We start from the raw sequence: 13,267 nt of genomic DNA, 5'->3' as shown, positions 1-13,267 counted from the left end.
GTTTTATATTAAAAAGGTTTCACTAAATTTATCACTTTTGAAAATTTTTATTAATTTACCCGAGTTCTACTGACCTGTTCAGTTTTTAGTTACAGAATGAGATTAATCGTTTTTTTTTTTTTTGTTAAAAGTTACAGAGTGAGATTAATGAGGCGAGTTCGTAACTTTCGCGGCTATAGCAGCCTGCAGTTGCGCGCGCAAAGTGCGCTTCATTCATTAAAAATAATAAGAATCTATAAAAAATAGCTTCGTGATCTCTAATAGTTAGTAATTTTAACTATTTTATATCCCGGTCAGAGAACATTATTAATTACTTATAAGTGCAAGTTTACTGCTTATTGAGCCTTATGCGCCTGGTGTGTGGCTAATTGTAATATTCAACAGTTAGTAGTTACCGGTATTAAGCTATTGTCATAGCGCCAGGAAACTGAAGAGGGCGCATCACCAGACTGTTTTCAATTCAATATTTGTTAAGCGTTGCCTAGGCAAAATACAAGTGTCAAGTTTTCATTATATGTATTGTAATTTTAATATAAGTACTGCGGATATTTTTTTAGAGAATTTTATGTGACTATTTCATTTAATTAAAATTCAAGGAAAAATGTATTAAAATTTAATTAAAAAACATGAAGACCCAAATAATTTGGTCAGACAAAGTACGTGATAAGGCAGAACAATGGTAAACGTCAATTGTATTATTCTAATTTGTATATTTGTATATTTTTGTAAGTTTCATCAATAATATCACTATTTCTTATTTTCAGCATATATGATTTGTGTTTCAATCCAAGTGGATCACAATTGATAGTTGCTGCAGGGCAGCATGTTTTAGTGTATGAAAGTAACGATGGAGCACTCATTCAACTATTGAAAGGTAAAATTGACGGATTGCAATATGTTGTCCATGCATTAATTATTGAATTTTTAGGTCACAAAGATATTGTTTATTGTGTCTGTTATGCAAAAGATGGTAAGAAATTTGCATCTGGAGGGGCAGATAAGACTGTTATCATTTGGACGTCTAAATTAGAAGGAATTTTAAAATATTCGTAAGTTATAATAAAATTATAAATTGAAATGTAATTATCAAGGAGATAATAATATTTTTGCAGTCACAATGAATCAGTACAATCTATGCAGTTTAACCCAGTATCACACCAACTACTTAGTTGTTCTTTAACTGATATTGCACTATGGTCAGCGGAGCAAAAAGCTGTACAAAAATATAAATCTGGTGGAAGGGTCAATTGCTGTGCGTGGACCAAAGATGGTCAATATTTTGCTTTAGGCATGTCTGCTGGTTTTGTGTCAATCAGAAATAAAGTAAATGCAGTATAAATATTTTTAAACTCATTTTGTCAAGAACTACATTTGGAAATAATTTTTTTTCAGAATGGAGAGGAAAAAATGAGAATAGATCGTTCAGGAGACTCACCAATATGGAGCTTAGCCTGGAACCCAAGAAGGTATGAATTGTATGAAATATACAATTTAAAACAAAAATTATTATATTGATAGGAAAACTTTAAAATTTTGTCATAACAAAAGGGATGACTTATCAGATATTATTTGTATTGGTGAATGGAGTGGAATATTATCATTTTATACTTTATCTGGTAAATTGATAGGGAAAGAAAGAAATTTAAACTTTATTCCACTTAAAATTTCCTACTTTCCAAATGGACAGTATATTGTTGTAACTGGAAGCAATAAACATTGTGTTTTATTATCTTATGATGGTGTTCAACTGTCTACAATAGGTAATGCATTTGCTTTTTGGACATGGAGTTGTGCAATTAATTCGGAATCATCCTACGTGGTAAGTGAATTATTTTATTGCACTAAAAGAAAATGATATAAATTTACAAGTGAATAATAATTATAAATTGATTATAATCATATTAAAATAATTTATACTATGGTAAGGCCATTGGCTGTCAAGATGGAACAATAACTAATGTAGAGTTAACTTGGAATGTAATTCATGGATTATACAAAGATAGATATGCTTACAGAGAAAATATGACTGACGTTATAATTGAACACTTAATTACTAATCAAAAAGTTAGAATTAAATGTAAGGAATTGGTGAGTTTTATATGTAATATTATGATAAATTAAATTTTTTATAAATTAAACTGCTTGTTATATTGAATATGTTTATGTTACAGATACACCAACTTGCTGTATATCAAGATAGATTAGCAGTACAGTTATCTGAACAAGTAATTATTTATGAACCATCAGGAAGTATTGATGACATGCAATATAGAGTAAAAGAAAAATTGCCTCAATCATTAGATTGCCATCTTCTTGGAGTTACAGCGAACAATTTAATTCTTTACTTGGATAAAAGACTCCAAAGTCTATCATTTACAGGTGCCGTAGAAAGAGAATGGATTCTCGATGCTCCAATTTGTTATGTAAAAGTTTTAGGGGGTTCAGCAGGACATGAACGATTATTAATTGGTCTTAAAAATGGTCAAGTTATGGAAATATATTTAGATAATCCATTTCCAGTACTTTTAATAACAGTTGAAAGTGCTGTTAGGTGTCTAGATGTTAGTTCTTTAAAAGAAAAATTAGCTGTAGTTAGTGATAAGGGAACTCTTTTTGTTTATGATATTAACTTGGATAAAAAATTACAAGAATTTCATGATGTTACAAGTGTATCTTTCAATAGTGGCTTTGAGGATATGATGTGCTTCTCTGGACAAGATTATTTAGCTATAAAAGTATCAAATTTTAGCGAATATAAACAAAAGTTTTCTGGTATTGTTGTGGGTTTACATGGATCCAGATTATATTGTTTAAATGGATCATCAATAATAAAACTGGAGGTAAAAATATGTGAACCATTTTTTAATTGTTTTTGCTTTTTCTGTGGGATAATAACGTTTAATTTCATACATTTTTCGTGCCATATTCAGATGCCTTTATCATCATCAATGTATCAATACTTGGATTCAAAAATGTATGAAAAAGCTTACAAAATAGCGTGTCTTGGTGTAGCAGATTCAGACTGGCTGGCACTTGGTTCAGCTGCTCTTGATAATTTAGAATTTAAAATAGCATATCAAGCTTTTGCAAGGACAAAAAAATTGATACTTGTTGAGATCGTTTTAGAAATTGAAGAAAAACTCAAATCTGGCGAGTGGGGAAAAGAAGCGTGCATGGCAACAGCTGCAGCAACTATGGGAAAATTTCGCGAAGCAGCAAAACTCTACCAAAAAGCTGGATTGCAGCAACAAGCCGTGGAAATGTATTCCGACCTCCGGATGTTCGATATAGCGCAAGAATTCATAGCTTTTGGGAATAATCATGATAAAACTGTTTTAATGAGGCGAAGAGCAGAATGGGCTAAAAGTTTAGGTGAACCACGAGCTGCTGCGGAAATGTTTCTCTCCGCTGGAGATACAAACCGTGCTATCAAAATAATTTCTGAATATGGTTGGGTAGATATGCTTATTAAAGTTGGGCGGCAATTGGATAAAGCCGAACATGACCATTTGTCAATGATTGCTAAAAGACTTAGGCAATTGGGGGCTACTCATGGTGCAGCTGAGATTTTCAGCCGCTTAGGCGATGATCCAGATGTTGCTGATGTCCTAGTCGATGCCCAAGCTTGGCACGAGGCATTTGAGCTAGTTGATAGAAACCCTAAACTCACATCCAGAGTATATGGTCCTTATGCCAGATGGCTCGCAGAAACTGGTCGGTTTTCCGATGCCCAGAAAGGTACCCGATTTAAAATGTTTGAACAAATATTTATGTGAGTTTCCCTATTTTTGCACATATCCGTCAATAAATAATATCAACAATTTAATTGGACAAAGAAAGAAAAAAAAACAATTGGCTGTGCGAACTGAATATGTTTATCAATATTTCGTTAATCGTGTTTATTACATACTGGTATGAAGTTTTGATATTATATAAAAAATTGATTTAAAAGTTGAGCAAAAATAGGAACAGAACCCGTAACACAGTGTCAAGACGGGAATGATTAGCCATGGTACTTGGTAGGTGCATTCAAGGCATTCGCTTACAAACCAATCCATATTTTCAAATAATTAATCATTTACATTGAGTTTTTAAAATTAATTTAAAGAAGGATTATTCGATAACAATTTATTCTAAAGATTGAAAAAAAGTTCAATCTCTGCGATCAATCTCGGAACATTTTTTCATTTTTTTTCGGAACAAAAAAGAAATTAGAACAGTAATTTTTTTGTAACAGAACGTGAATGTCTACAGTAAAAAAAAGGAAGGATACTCCGCAACATGCAAGAAAAATATTTAACAAAATACTCAGAGAGTTTGTTAAAAATTGTTAATTATTTAGGCACGCTTTACCGTCGAGTGTACACATTATCCGTATACGCTCGTGAATTTTTGTAAATAAATTAACAAGTAGTATTTTTGATAAATAAGACGTATCACATTTGATATTACATAAATTCTTACCTCATAACTAGCTTAGAACAAGTTCTGTATTTTTTTAGCTTTTCAAAAGGCTGGTCAGCCTGAAGAATCAATAAGAGTGTTAACAACTCTAACAAAAAATGCTGTGACGGAAAAACGGTTTCGAGACGCCTCATACTTCTATTGGTTGCTATCTCAAATTTCACTTGATTTAAAGAGCAGCGCAGAAGAAAAAAAATTGATTTTCATGTCATACTATGACAAAGCTGACATATATTACGCATATTATGAAGTGTACAAATATTTAGTAAGCTATTCAAAAGATGATAGGATGACTTTCCCAATACTCTGTCAATTTTATTCAAACGATAGAAACAGTTGGATAAGTTTTAAAATGATTGAAATGATATAATATATTATTCAATAAGTGCCCATTTTCACACAATTCAATTTTCTCATGAAAAAATTCATTAGGACTAAAATTTAGATTTTGAAAAATCATTAGACACGATTTTTTTGTTATTGAATTAATCAATTATTAACGGAAGTATTACTGGCCACTTTTCAATTTAAATTTACGACGTTTTAAATTTTTTCTTCTTCTAAATCTCATTATGAATTTAGAAAGTTTTGCGAGTAATTTTCATGTTTTTATTGTCAAAATAAAAAATGTAACGATTTGTCATAATTTTATAAGAAAGATATTGGTACAGTCACCCTATTTAAAACCGAGGCAAAATCTTGAATTGTCATCCGATGATTTTAAGTTTAATACTTAAATTGTCCAATTTTTACAATCATATAATAATTATTTTCAGGAAGAACCCTTTACCGCCTTAATGCCTGAAGCATTATTCAATATTTCAAGATTTTTGTTAACTAGGACTAACAATTTAACTCTTGAAGGAGTGTCGAAGCTTAAAATTACTTATGCTATGATGAAACAAGCGCGTTTACTTGGTGCAAATAAGCTGGCTACACAATTGTTGGACAGATTGAGAATTCTGAAAATCCCTAAGAACCTATTAACACAAATCGAAACGGGAATGATTGCGATCAAGTCCTTTCCTTACAGGGATCCAGAAGATCTTTTGCCTTTATGCAATCGCTGCTCGACGTATAGTACTCTCCTGCCTGCTAATAACACTTCCGATAGCATTTGTGTGCAGTGCGGCCTCAAGTTCCAGTACTCCTTTGTGATGTTTGGTAAGCAATGTTTTTCAAATTTAAGAATTATTATAAGAATGTTTATCATTAAAAACTGCTTTGCTGCATGGTACTTTATGTAGAAAATTTGCCGCTTGTCGAATTTGAGTTAGAGCCCGGAATCACAGACGAAGAAGCTAAGCGATTGATCGAAGAACCTATTCAAAATGACGTCTCTATTGACTCAAATAATCAATTCATTCTAAATGCAAGTCAAACAGACTTGTTTATGGCTAGATTAGTTCAATACGAGGTTCGTTTGAATGAGATTTAAAAATCCATTTTTGAATATCAATATCCTTATCCTAAGATAATTAATAAACTTCAGGATGGAAGGAGTGGATCAACCGTGATGGTAGATCGTGACGTTCTTAAAAACATGGATCCGTCATCGGTACTCATTGTCAAATGGCCCAAACCTTTTGTTACACGATACTACCGTAATCTTTTACCAGATTTACAAGTAACTTTCTGTAGATCATGTTTAAAGGTAAGATTAATTATTAATTTTATGAGCTTTTTTAATCTTACGCAGATAATTTAAAAAAAATTTTTTATAATTCATTTGAATTTAGCTGTTCCAAACGGATGATTACGAACTGGCCTTGCTCCGTTATAATCATTGCCCATTTTGTAGAATACCTACTAACGTTATTGGTAACAATTTGTGAAGTTCAAGAAAAGACAGTTTTTTCAAAAATTCACTCACACGAAAATTCAAATATTGGTTAAAATACATCACCGAGGAAAAGATACGAAAGTTTGATGTTGATTTTCTTCATTCTCACACAGCCATAAGGGCAAACTTGCGTACAGTTATGTCTATATATGACATATGCACATGATTAGAATATGATTTCAGTGGTCGTTGATGATGTAGAACTCGATTTTTAAACAACTATAAAGTACACGTGAATTTATACGTATGTAGCGAACGTCTGACGTTCGCAACCACGTTCAGTGCGCAGCGCGATCTCCTCTCTCTTTATTTCTATACGTATATAGTATTATTACTTGTTGCTTTCCAGATAGAACGTTCAAAGCGAGAGTTCTCGAAAAATGGATTTATATTATCTGCATTTATTTTTCATACTTATAATACTGTTCACCTTTAAATACAGTCAAAAAATAACTACAGCTATCGTCGAACAAAGACAAACGCGATGTAAGTTAAATCTTTTATTTTATTTTTGCGATACATTTTGTATATGTTTTACCGAATCAATAAACTGAACTAAAAAAAAAATTAAAAAAATAACTTTTTATTTTTAGGATTTATAAGTACTTTGTTATATCGGTTTCTCATCTCTTTATGTATATTTTTCTAAATGAAAATTGTTCAATATTTACAAAGACATGATAATTAACGTAAGCCTTTTTTTCCAATTTCTGAAAATGGATGTTTTTTTTCCAATTAGTTATTAGTCTTGTTTCACAAAGAAAACTATTTGAGACGTTTCAACTAAGTAATCAACTTTCGGACATCAATGAGCATAAAAAACTTTTAGCAAATAGTAATCGAATTGTTGGGTCACTTGCTCCTTTTAAATACTTGGGTCCCCAGAGAAAATTTTTTTTAAAATAAAGTGCATAATAATGTTTTGAACTGCAATAAAAAGTAAAAAGGTGTAAAAAAATGTAAGATTACTAACGATTTCAGACACGTGATAAGTTTTTCTACACTTTTTCATTTTTTATTACAGTTTATTACGTTTGTTTACCGATCGTTAAAGATATGAAACCCCCTATGAATTCAAGCTCATTAAAGTTACATGGAGAAAGTAAAAAAGTGTGAAAAGGCATAAAATTCTGTAATAATAATCTTAAACGTTACAATTTTTACTTATGAGTTTGATATTCCGGTCAAGCCCGCACGTGATCGCATTGACCGCAGCAAGTGATTTTCGTGAAAAAAGTGAACTCACTCTAATGCAGCAGAAATATCATCATGGATGTACTGAGGAGTACTGAAATGACTGAATTTGGTTTATATACATATCCTCTATAATTAGTCTTAATTTATTGATAAAAATCAATACATTTTTTTCACGAAAATCACTTGCTGCGGTCAATGTGATCACGCGCGGATAACATATTGAAGAAAATGTAAAAAAGTGTAAAAAAATTTTCATGCTGCATTTTATAATGCATTGGCTGTCCGAAATTGTTAGTAATTTTACATTTTTTTACTTTTTATTAAATTTTACAATTTAATATGATAGTTTTAACTTCTACTTTTACTATTTCTTGAACAATTTTTATTCTGTCGGGGGTACAGTTGAATATTCATTTTTTGGACATTAAACTCCTGATTGAATTATGGAGCATTGAGCTACTCCATATAGGACTATACAATTTTCATTCGACGCTCGTTATGTTGACCATTGATGATCGAAAAATTAGTGCAAAACTCAAGAACTTTAGCTTATCTATAAATTCTTTTATAATTCCGTGATGTGTGGATTTATTTAAGAAAAATATAAATAACATATGGGAAATTGAGTACGGTAAAAATAATCCTATCAAAAATCTACATAAAAATCGATATTAAGGGGCCATATGAAATGGTATAGTAGAAGGATCAGCAGCATTAATCAATTCCATATAATACTATAAAAATGTAATTATAATTTTATGAATAAATTTTAAGAAAGTTGAAAAATTTAGTCAATTATTTTTGGGTAGTTTTTCCGTTTTTCAACGTAATTCGATTTTCAAATTCTGCTTGCACAAGTAAAAACTACAACGGTACTTGTTACTCAAAAAAAGAGTGTACTAACTACGGAGGTGCGGATTATGGTAGTTGCGCTAATGGATTCGGAACTTGTTGTGTATGTAAGTTGAACATTTTTGAGAAAGTTAAATTTTTAATAAAATCATAAGATATTTAAGGTCAAGTTTGTTTATTATAAAAATTGTATTTTGACAGTTGAGAAAACTTGTGGAACTTCAACTATAGCAAATACTACTTATTTCACGAGTCCTTCTTATCCAAAAGCTTATGTAGGGGGAAGTAGGTGTTTTATTCAGGTTCAGAAGTACAACACCGACATATGTCAGGTAAATTAATAATATTAATATAATATATAAATTTTAATAAAATAATTCGAGTTTTTAATTTAAAATGCAAATAATAGTTACGCTTAGATTTCATTGATTTCACACTTGCTCAACCATCATTTGATGGAATATGTAATGTCGATTCGTTTTTAATTACTGGTGGATCTTCTCATGTGCCTCAACTTTGTGGAGAAAATACAGATCAACATGGTATTTACCTAAAAGTTTTTTAAAATTATCCATCTTATCAAATGTTTCAGGTTTAATTGTTTTAGTTTATATTGATTTTGATGGTTCAACACCAATTACCATATCTATTGACACTAAGTTGAACTACACAATCAAAAGACGCTGGAATATAAAAATACAACAAATTTTTTGTTTTTCAGAACTTCATGGTAAGAAAAAATTAAATCAAAAATAATTTTTCAATCTATCTTTTATAGTTAAACATATTTTTTAGCACCAAGAGGCTGTCTTCAGCATCATACTTCTGTATCCGGTAGTGTAATTAGTTTCAATTACGGTTCTTTCAATAGTTTGAATTTAAATGGAACTCGAGAAATAGCTCAACTCAATTATGGAATTTGCATTACAAAACTATCTGGTTATTGCATTCTAAAATGGTCTGCCACAGACTTTGGAATAGCTAGCTGTAAATATCTTTTAATGAGTTCTAAAACTTATTTTGTTCCTTTATCTTTAAAATTTTGGTAATTTTTATAGACTCATCAACAAATGATACAGTTTCTTCATGTAGAAATAATTTTATAATGATTCCAAACTCAAAAGAGATTGATACAAACCCTAATCATGTGCTCTCTATACCAACAGATCGATTTTGCGGAGAGAATTTTGTACCTAGAATTAGTAAGATATAAACCTATGTTATTAAGCATAATGATATTTACTTATAATCTTTTTTTTTTAGCAAATCTGTCACCATTTGTTCTCTATGTTGTTACGGATTCTACAGCCATTAAATCCAGTAATAATCAGAGCAGAGGCTTTATCATGAATTTTGAACAGAAAATGTGTTTGGATGCTTATTCTTAAATATTGTATGAAATAGAGTGTTACTTATTCAGTAAATACTTTCAAAAATTGACTATTTTTATTAACATATTATCAATATACACAAATTAATTACTTAAATAAACACTGCCAGCATGTGAATCAACTTTTTCTTTGACTGCATAGAACCATTGACCAAAATTGGTATGTTCCAAAGCATCTTTAAAAGCTTCACAACCTTCAATTGATTTTAATACTCCGTATACAGCTAAATCAGATAAATCTGGGTTGGATCCTCCTTTAAATGGACCTCCACTAGATTTAACTTCTCTCATCCAAACATTGATTTCATCATAAAAAGATTGCCTCACATTATCCTTTAAATGATGCCTTTTTTTTAGTTGTTTTGAAATCAACCACATTGCAATTGCACCAACATTAATCATTATAGCTCTCTCCCATGCAGGAAAATATTCATTCCAATGTCCAACCTATGTAATCAGTGCATAAAGTCAATTATAAGATTTTATATTTTTAAGAATGATTAAATTATAAATTCAAAAATTATTAATTACTAAATCATGACTTAGAATACCAATTGGAAATTACCTCAGAAAACCAATTAAATGTTTGATAAGCTTCTCCAAGAGTTCTGTAAACATTAGGGGATAACATATGCACAAACACATCATCTGCCCATTTTCTCCATTTTCTTTCTTCACTAAAATTTGTTTTGCTTTAAATTTTTCTCTTGCAATTTATGTATTTTAATTCAACTTATACTTACACTATGTCATGCAATTTTCTATCTTCAGGAATATTATTTTGATACATCAGAAAGTATTTATTTACAACTTCATGTTTAAATTTACCACTCTCATCATGTATTGATAAGATAGGATAATATTTAGAAAGCTCTGTTAAGCTGATTGATTTGTCATGTAAATAAGATGCAATAATAGACATTATCATAGAACTATCGTAGAGTGGTTGGTATTTGTTATCGACTTCTGCCAGCAAAATTGGTACTTTCCTATATCTGGACCAACTAATTTCTTTTCTAAGGACTGGATCTACTTCAACAATATCATATGAAATTCCATAAAAATCTAAGAGTGTTCTGACCTTTAAAAAATAGTTTTAATTAACTTGAGATTTCAAATTTAATTAGAGTTCAAATATGGTCATTAATATTACTTTGCAACAAAAAGGACATGTCTGATATTGAAATAATGTCAATTTTAATCCTGTTGTATCCATTGGAGAGACTACCTAAAATTTTAAGATATATCATTTTTTTTCTTTTTGAAAATGAAAATTTTTTAAATAAGCAGTGAAGTTCATTAAAGAAAATTGATTTTTTAATAGTTAAATTCATCCTAAAAATTTAATTTGCAATTTTGTTGTTCATGCAATCAATATTTATTTGTGAATAATATAAAATGTATGAAAATTTAAGTATTTTTAGAGTAATTTACTACACATCAACATAAATTCCGATTAAAATTTTAGCTAATATTATCAGTTAATACTATCAATTTAATATTATCAGTAAAATTTATTATAATTTTTCTTATAATATGCATTTCGTTATGAATCTTTAATTCAAACTTTAAATGATAACTATTAAAAAAACAAGACTTGTACTTAATTAGAAAAAGGACAAAGAAAAAAAATATCAAAGAATCATAACATAATTGAGCGCATACTTTTCTTGATGATTCAACATTAGGTTTGAAATTGAGCAATTTGACATCAACTTCAGTACCCTCGAGAAAAAGATTTTTTCTAGTTTCGTTTATCTTTGAAATAGCATAACCTGTTCCTAAGGTAATACCAATGCCGACACCAAGTATCCCAAACTTTAGAGTATTCCTGGACTTGGGCTGCTCAACAATAGTAGAGAGACACCGAAAAGATTTTTCGTTGTTACGTGCATTGCAAATACCACTTTTTTTTTGCGTAATTAGTCGACACCTTTTCTGTGAGATACCATGATACCTCCAGAATACAGACATTTTAAATTTATATGTATATATATTTTTAAGAAGCGCACGCTCCTACAAATCACTTTAAGATACTGAAGAGTGACTGAAAACTGACAGCAGAGTAGGGTTCAGTAATCTATTCGATTCTGTAGTGAAGATTCAACTCTTACGTCGATTTTTTCCCTTACGATTCTTATTCAGAGAACTCAACACTGACACATGTTACGTTTTCGCGTAACTTTCATGTATACAATGTACTCTATATATGTATATATGTTGTAGAAGGCTTTAATCGTTCTACAATATTTTATGTATAAATTAAGTTTATTTAATATGTTGATTTTAGTACATAATGAATCTGATTGTATATATATATGTGTGATGAATATATATAATTAAGATATAGATAGATTGAGAGGATGAAATCAGATAATGAAATTTTCCAATACTTCAAATGAATCTATCTCTACTTTACGAATCTATGTTAATGAATGTTTTTATATTGCTGTATTTGGGACATATAAATACATAATTTTTCGAAAAAATATTCTTTAAAGGTTGAGGGAAAACATGTTGTAATATTTCACTTTTATAGCTAATATTTACTTTATATTTCATATACTTTTACAACCAACTTAGGTTAGAAATCGATTTTTTTTTACTTATACAGACTGCTTACTTTTTCAGAATATGTCAACATTATACTTTTCAACATATTATAAGTGGTTTTTAATGAGTAAAACACGCCAATTTGTTGAAAATCGATGGAAATTGTGTTTTCCAAATTTATATTTTGCAGCATTTTCGACCGAAGAATCTCTAGAGTCTACTCTAGAGTCCCGAGTGCTGCTCAGTGCTGCCTCTACGTTTCAAATTTACCAGCGAATTTTTGAAACAAAAATCAGTCTCAACTCTCAGTAAGACGACTCATAAAAATCAGATATGCTACAAAAGAAGTAGTAGCAATAGCTATTAACCAGTATTTAATGCAAAATAACGTAAAATTGTATGATTTTAATTTTCGAAGTTGGATGCAGTATATACAGTAGGGTGGTTCGCTTTTGCAAAAATGTTCAAAATCGCTTATACGTCATGGCGATTCTTAAAGTTCAAGTCTTCACGAAAAGAAAGCCGGGTTCAGAACCTCAAAAAAGTGTCGGGAACCGGTGTCGATTGATTTTTGAAGTTTAAAAACGTGCTCCAAAATAAGAGCAAAATCGGCCAACCATTCAATTTATTTCAAACTGTGGTCAGAGAGTAAAAATAATATTGACAACACATTTTCTTGCGTATTTTTGTGCGTAGAATCGAATGCCGTAGTCAGTTTTGCTCTACGACTTCGTTTTCATCGATAAAAATGTACTTTTTTGATTTTTTTTTGGCGTAAAAATCCAAAGATCGTCTTTGCAACGTTTAAAAATGAACAGAAAAAATCTGAAATAATTTTTGACACGGTCAAAATGTAGAATTTTTTATGACGAATCCAACGGTATAAATTAGTATATACTTTAAAAGTATTTTCGTTCATAAAAAAGCAAATTTTCGATTTTTTTTGGCTGAATTTGACGAAAAATCTC

General features: G+C 30.1%; 3 protein-coding genes across 3 annotated transcripts; 2 read left to right on the top strand and 1 right to left on the bottom strand.

Annotated features, from left to right (window-relative positions):
- The first annotated feature begins 491 nt into the window (after window positions 1-491).
- LOC106657901 (intraflagellar transport protein 122 homolog) lies at window positions 492-6,665 on the top strand. The gene is made up of 14 exons (XM_014379600.2): window positions 492-679; window positions 765-874; window positions 929-1,049; window positions 1,113-1,323; window positions 1,393-1,466; window positions 1,549-1,819; window positions 1,927-2,088; window positions 2,172-2,840; window positions 2,931-3,738; window positions 4,503-4,729; window positions 5,241-5,628; window positions 5,712-5,881; window positions 5,957-6,118; window positions 6,204-6,665. Exons 1-14 carry the CDS (start codon window positions 627-629, stop codon window positions 6,297-6,299), a joined length of 3,522 nt encoding a protein of 1,173 aa, XP_014235086.1. The 5' UTR covers window positions 492-626; the 3' UTR covers window positions 6,300-6,665.
- A 7-nt stretch (window positions 6,666-6,672) lies between these two features.
- Window positions 6,673-9,827, top strand: LOC106657752. The gene is made up of 8 exons (XM_023462297.1): window positions 6,673-6,793; window positions 8,314-8,463; window positions 8,558-8,688; window positions 8,766-8,898; window positions 8,964-9,086; window positions 9,152-9,343; window positions 9,415-9,558; window positions 9,620-9,827. The coding sequence occupies exons 1-8, from the start codon at window positions 6,688-6,690 to the stop codon at window positions 9,742-9,744; spliced, it is 1,104 nt and encodes a 367-aa protein (XP_023318065.1). The 5' UTR covers window positions 6,673-6,687; the 3' UTR covers window positions 9,745-9,827.
- Window positions 9,781-12,061, bottom strand: LOC106657885 (prostaglandin E synthase 2). The gene is made up of 5 exons (XM_014379582.2): window positions 11,412-12,061; window positions 10,900-10,974; window positions 10,490-10,827; window positions 10,312-10,423; window positions 9,781-10,193 (listed from the first exon to the last, which is right to left on the bottom strand). The coding sequence occupies exons 1-5, from the start codon at window positions 11,718-11,720 to the stop codon at window positions 9,831-9,833; spliced, it is 1,197 nt and encodes a 398-aa protein (XP_014235068.1). The 5' UTR covers window positions 11,721-12,061; the 3' UTR covers window positions 9,781-9,830.
- Window positions 12,062-13,267: the final 1,206 nt, after the last annotated feature.

The sequence above is a fragment of the Trichogramma pretiosum genome, unplaced genomic scaffold (assembly GCF_000599845.2).
Source record: "Trichogramma pretiosum strain Unisexual culture from Peru unplaced genomic scaffold, Tpre_2.0 scaffold84, whole genome shotgun sequence".
Taxonomy (NCBI): Eukaryota; Metazoa; Arthropoda; class Insecta; order Hymenoptera; family Trichogrammatidae; genus Trichogramma; species Trichogramma pretiosum.
This window is presented reverse-complemented; position numbering and strand designations above follow the sequence as displayed.

Coding starts and splice junctions, on each gene's coding strand:
- LOC106657901 (XM_014379600.2), top strand. CDS start 627: ATGAAGACCCAAATAATTTGGTCAGACAAAGTACGTGATAAGGCAGAA. Junction 1,324..1,392: donor TTGTGTCAATCAGAAATAAA/GTAAATGCAGTA, acceptor ATTTTTTTTCAG/AATGGAGAGGAAAAAATGAG. Junction 2,841..2,930: donor CATCAATAATAAAACTGGAG/GTAAAAATATGT, acceptor TGCCATATTCAG/ATGCCTTTATCATCATCAAT.
- LOC106657752 (XM_023462297.1), top strand. CDS start 6,688: ATGGATTTATATTATCTGCATTTATTTTTCATACTTATAATACTGTTC. Junction 6,794..8,313: donor CGAACAAAGACAAACGCGAT/GTAAGTTAAATC, acceptor ATTTTTGGGTAG/TTTTTCCGTTTTTCAACGTA. Junction 9,559..9,619: donor GAATTTTGTACCTAGAATTA/GTAAGATATAAA, acceptor TTTTTTTTTTAG/CAAATCTGTCACCATTTGTT.
- LOC106657885 (XM_014379582.2), bottom strand. CDS start 11,720: ATGTCTGTATTCTGGAGGTATCATGGTATCTCACAGAAAAGGTGTCGA. Junction 10,975..11,411: donor ATGTTGAATCATCAAGAAAA/GTATGCGCTCAA, acceptor TTAAAATTTTAG/GTAGTCTCTCCAATGGATAC. Junction 10,194..10,311: donor CATTTAATTGGTTTTCTGAG/GTAATTTCCAAT, acceptor CTGATTACATAG/GTTGGACATTGGAATGAATA.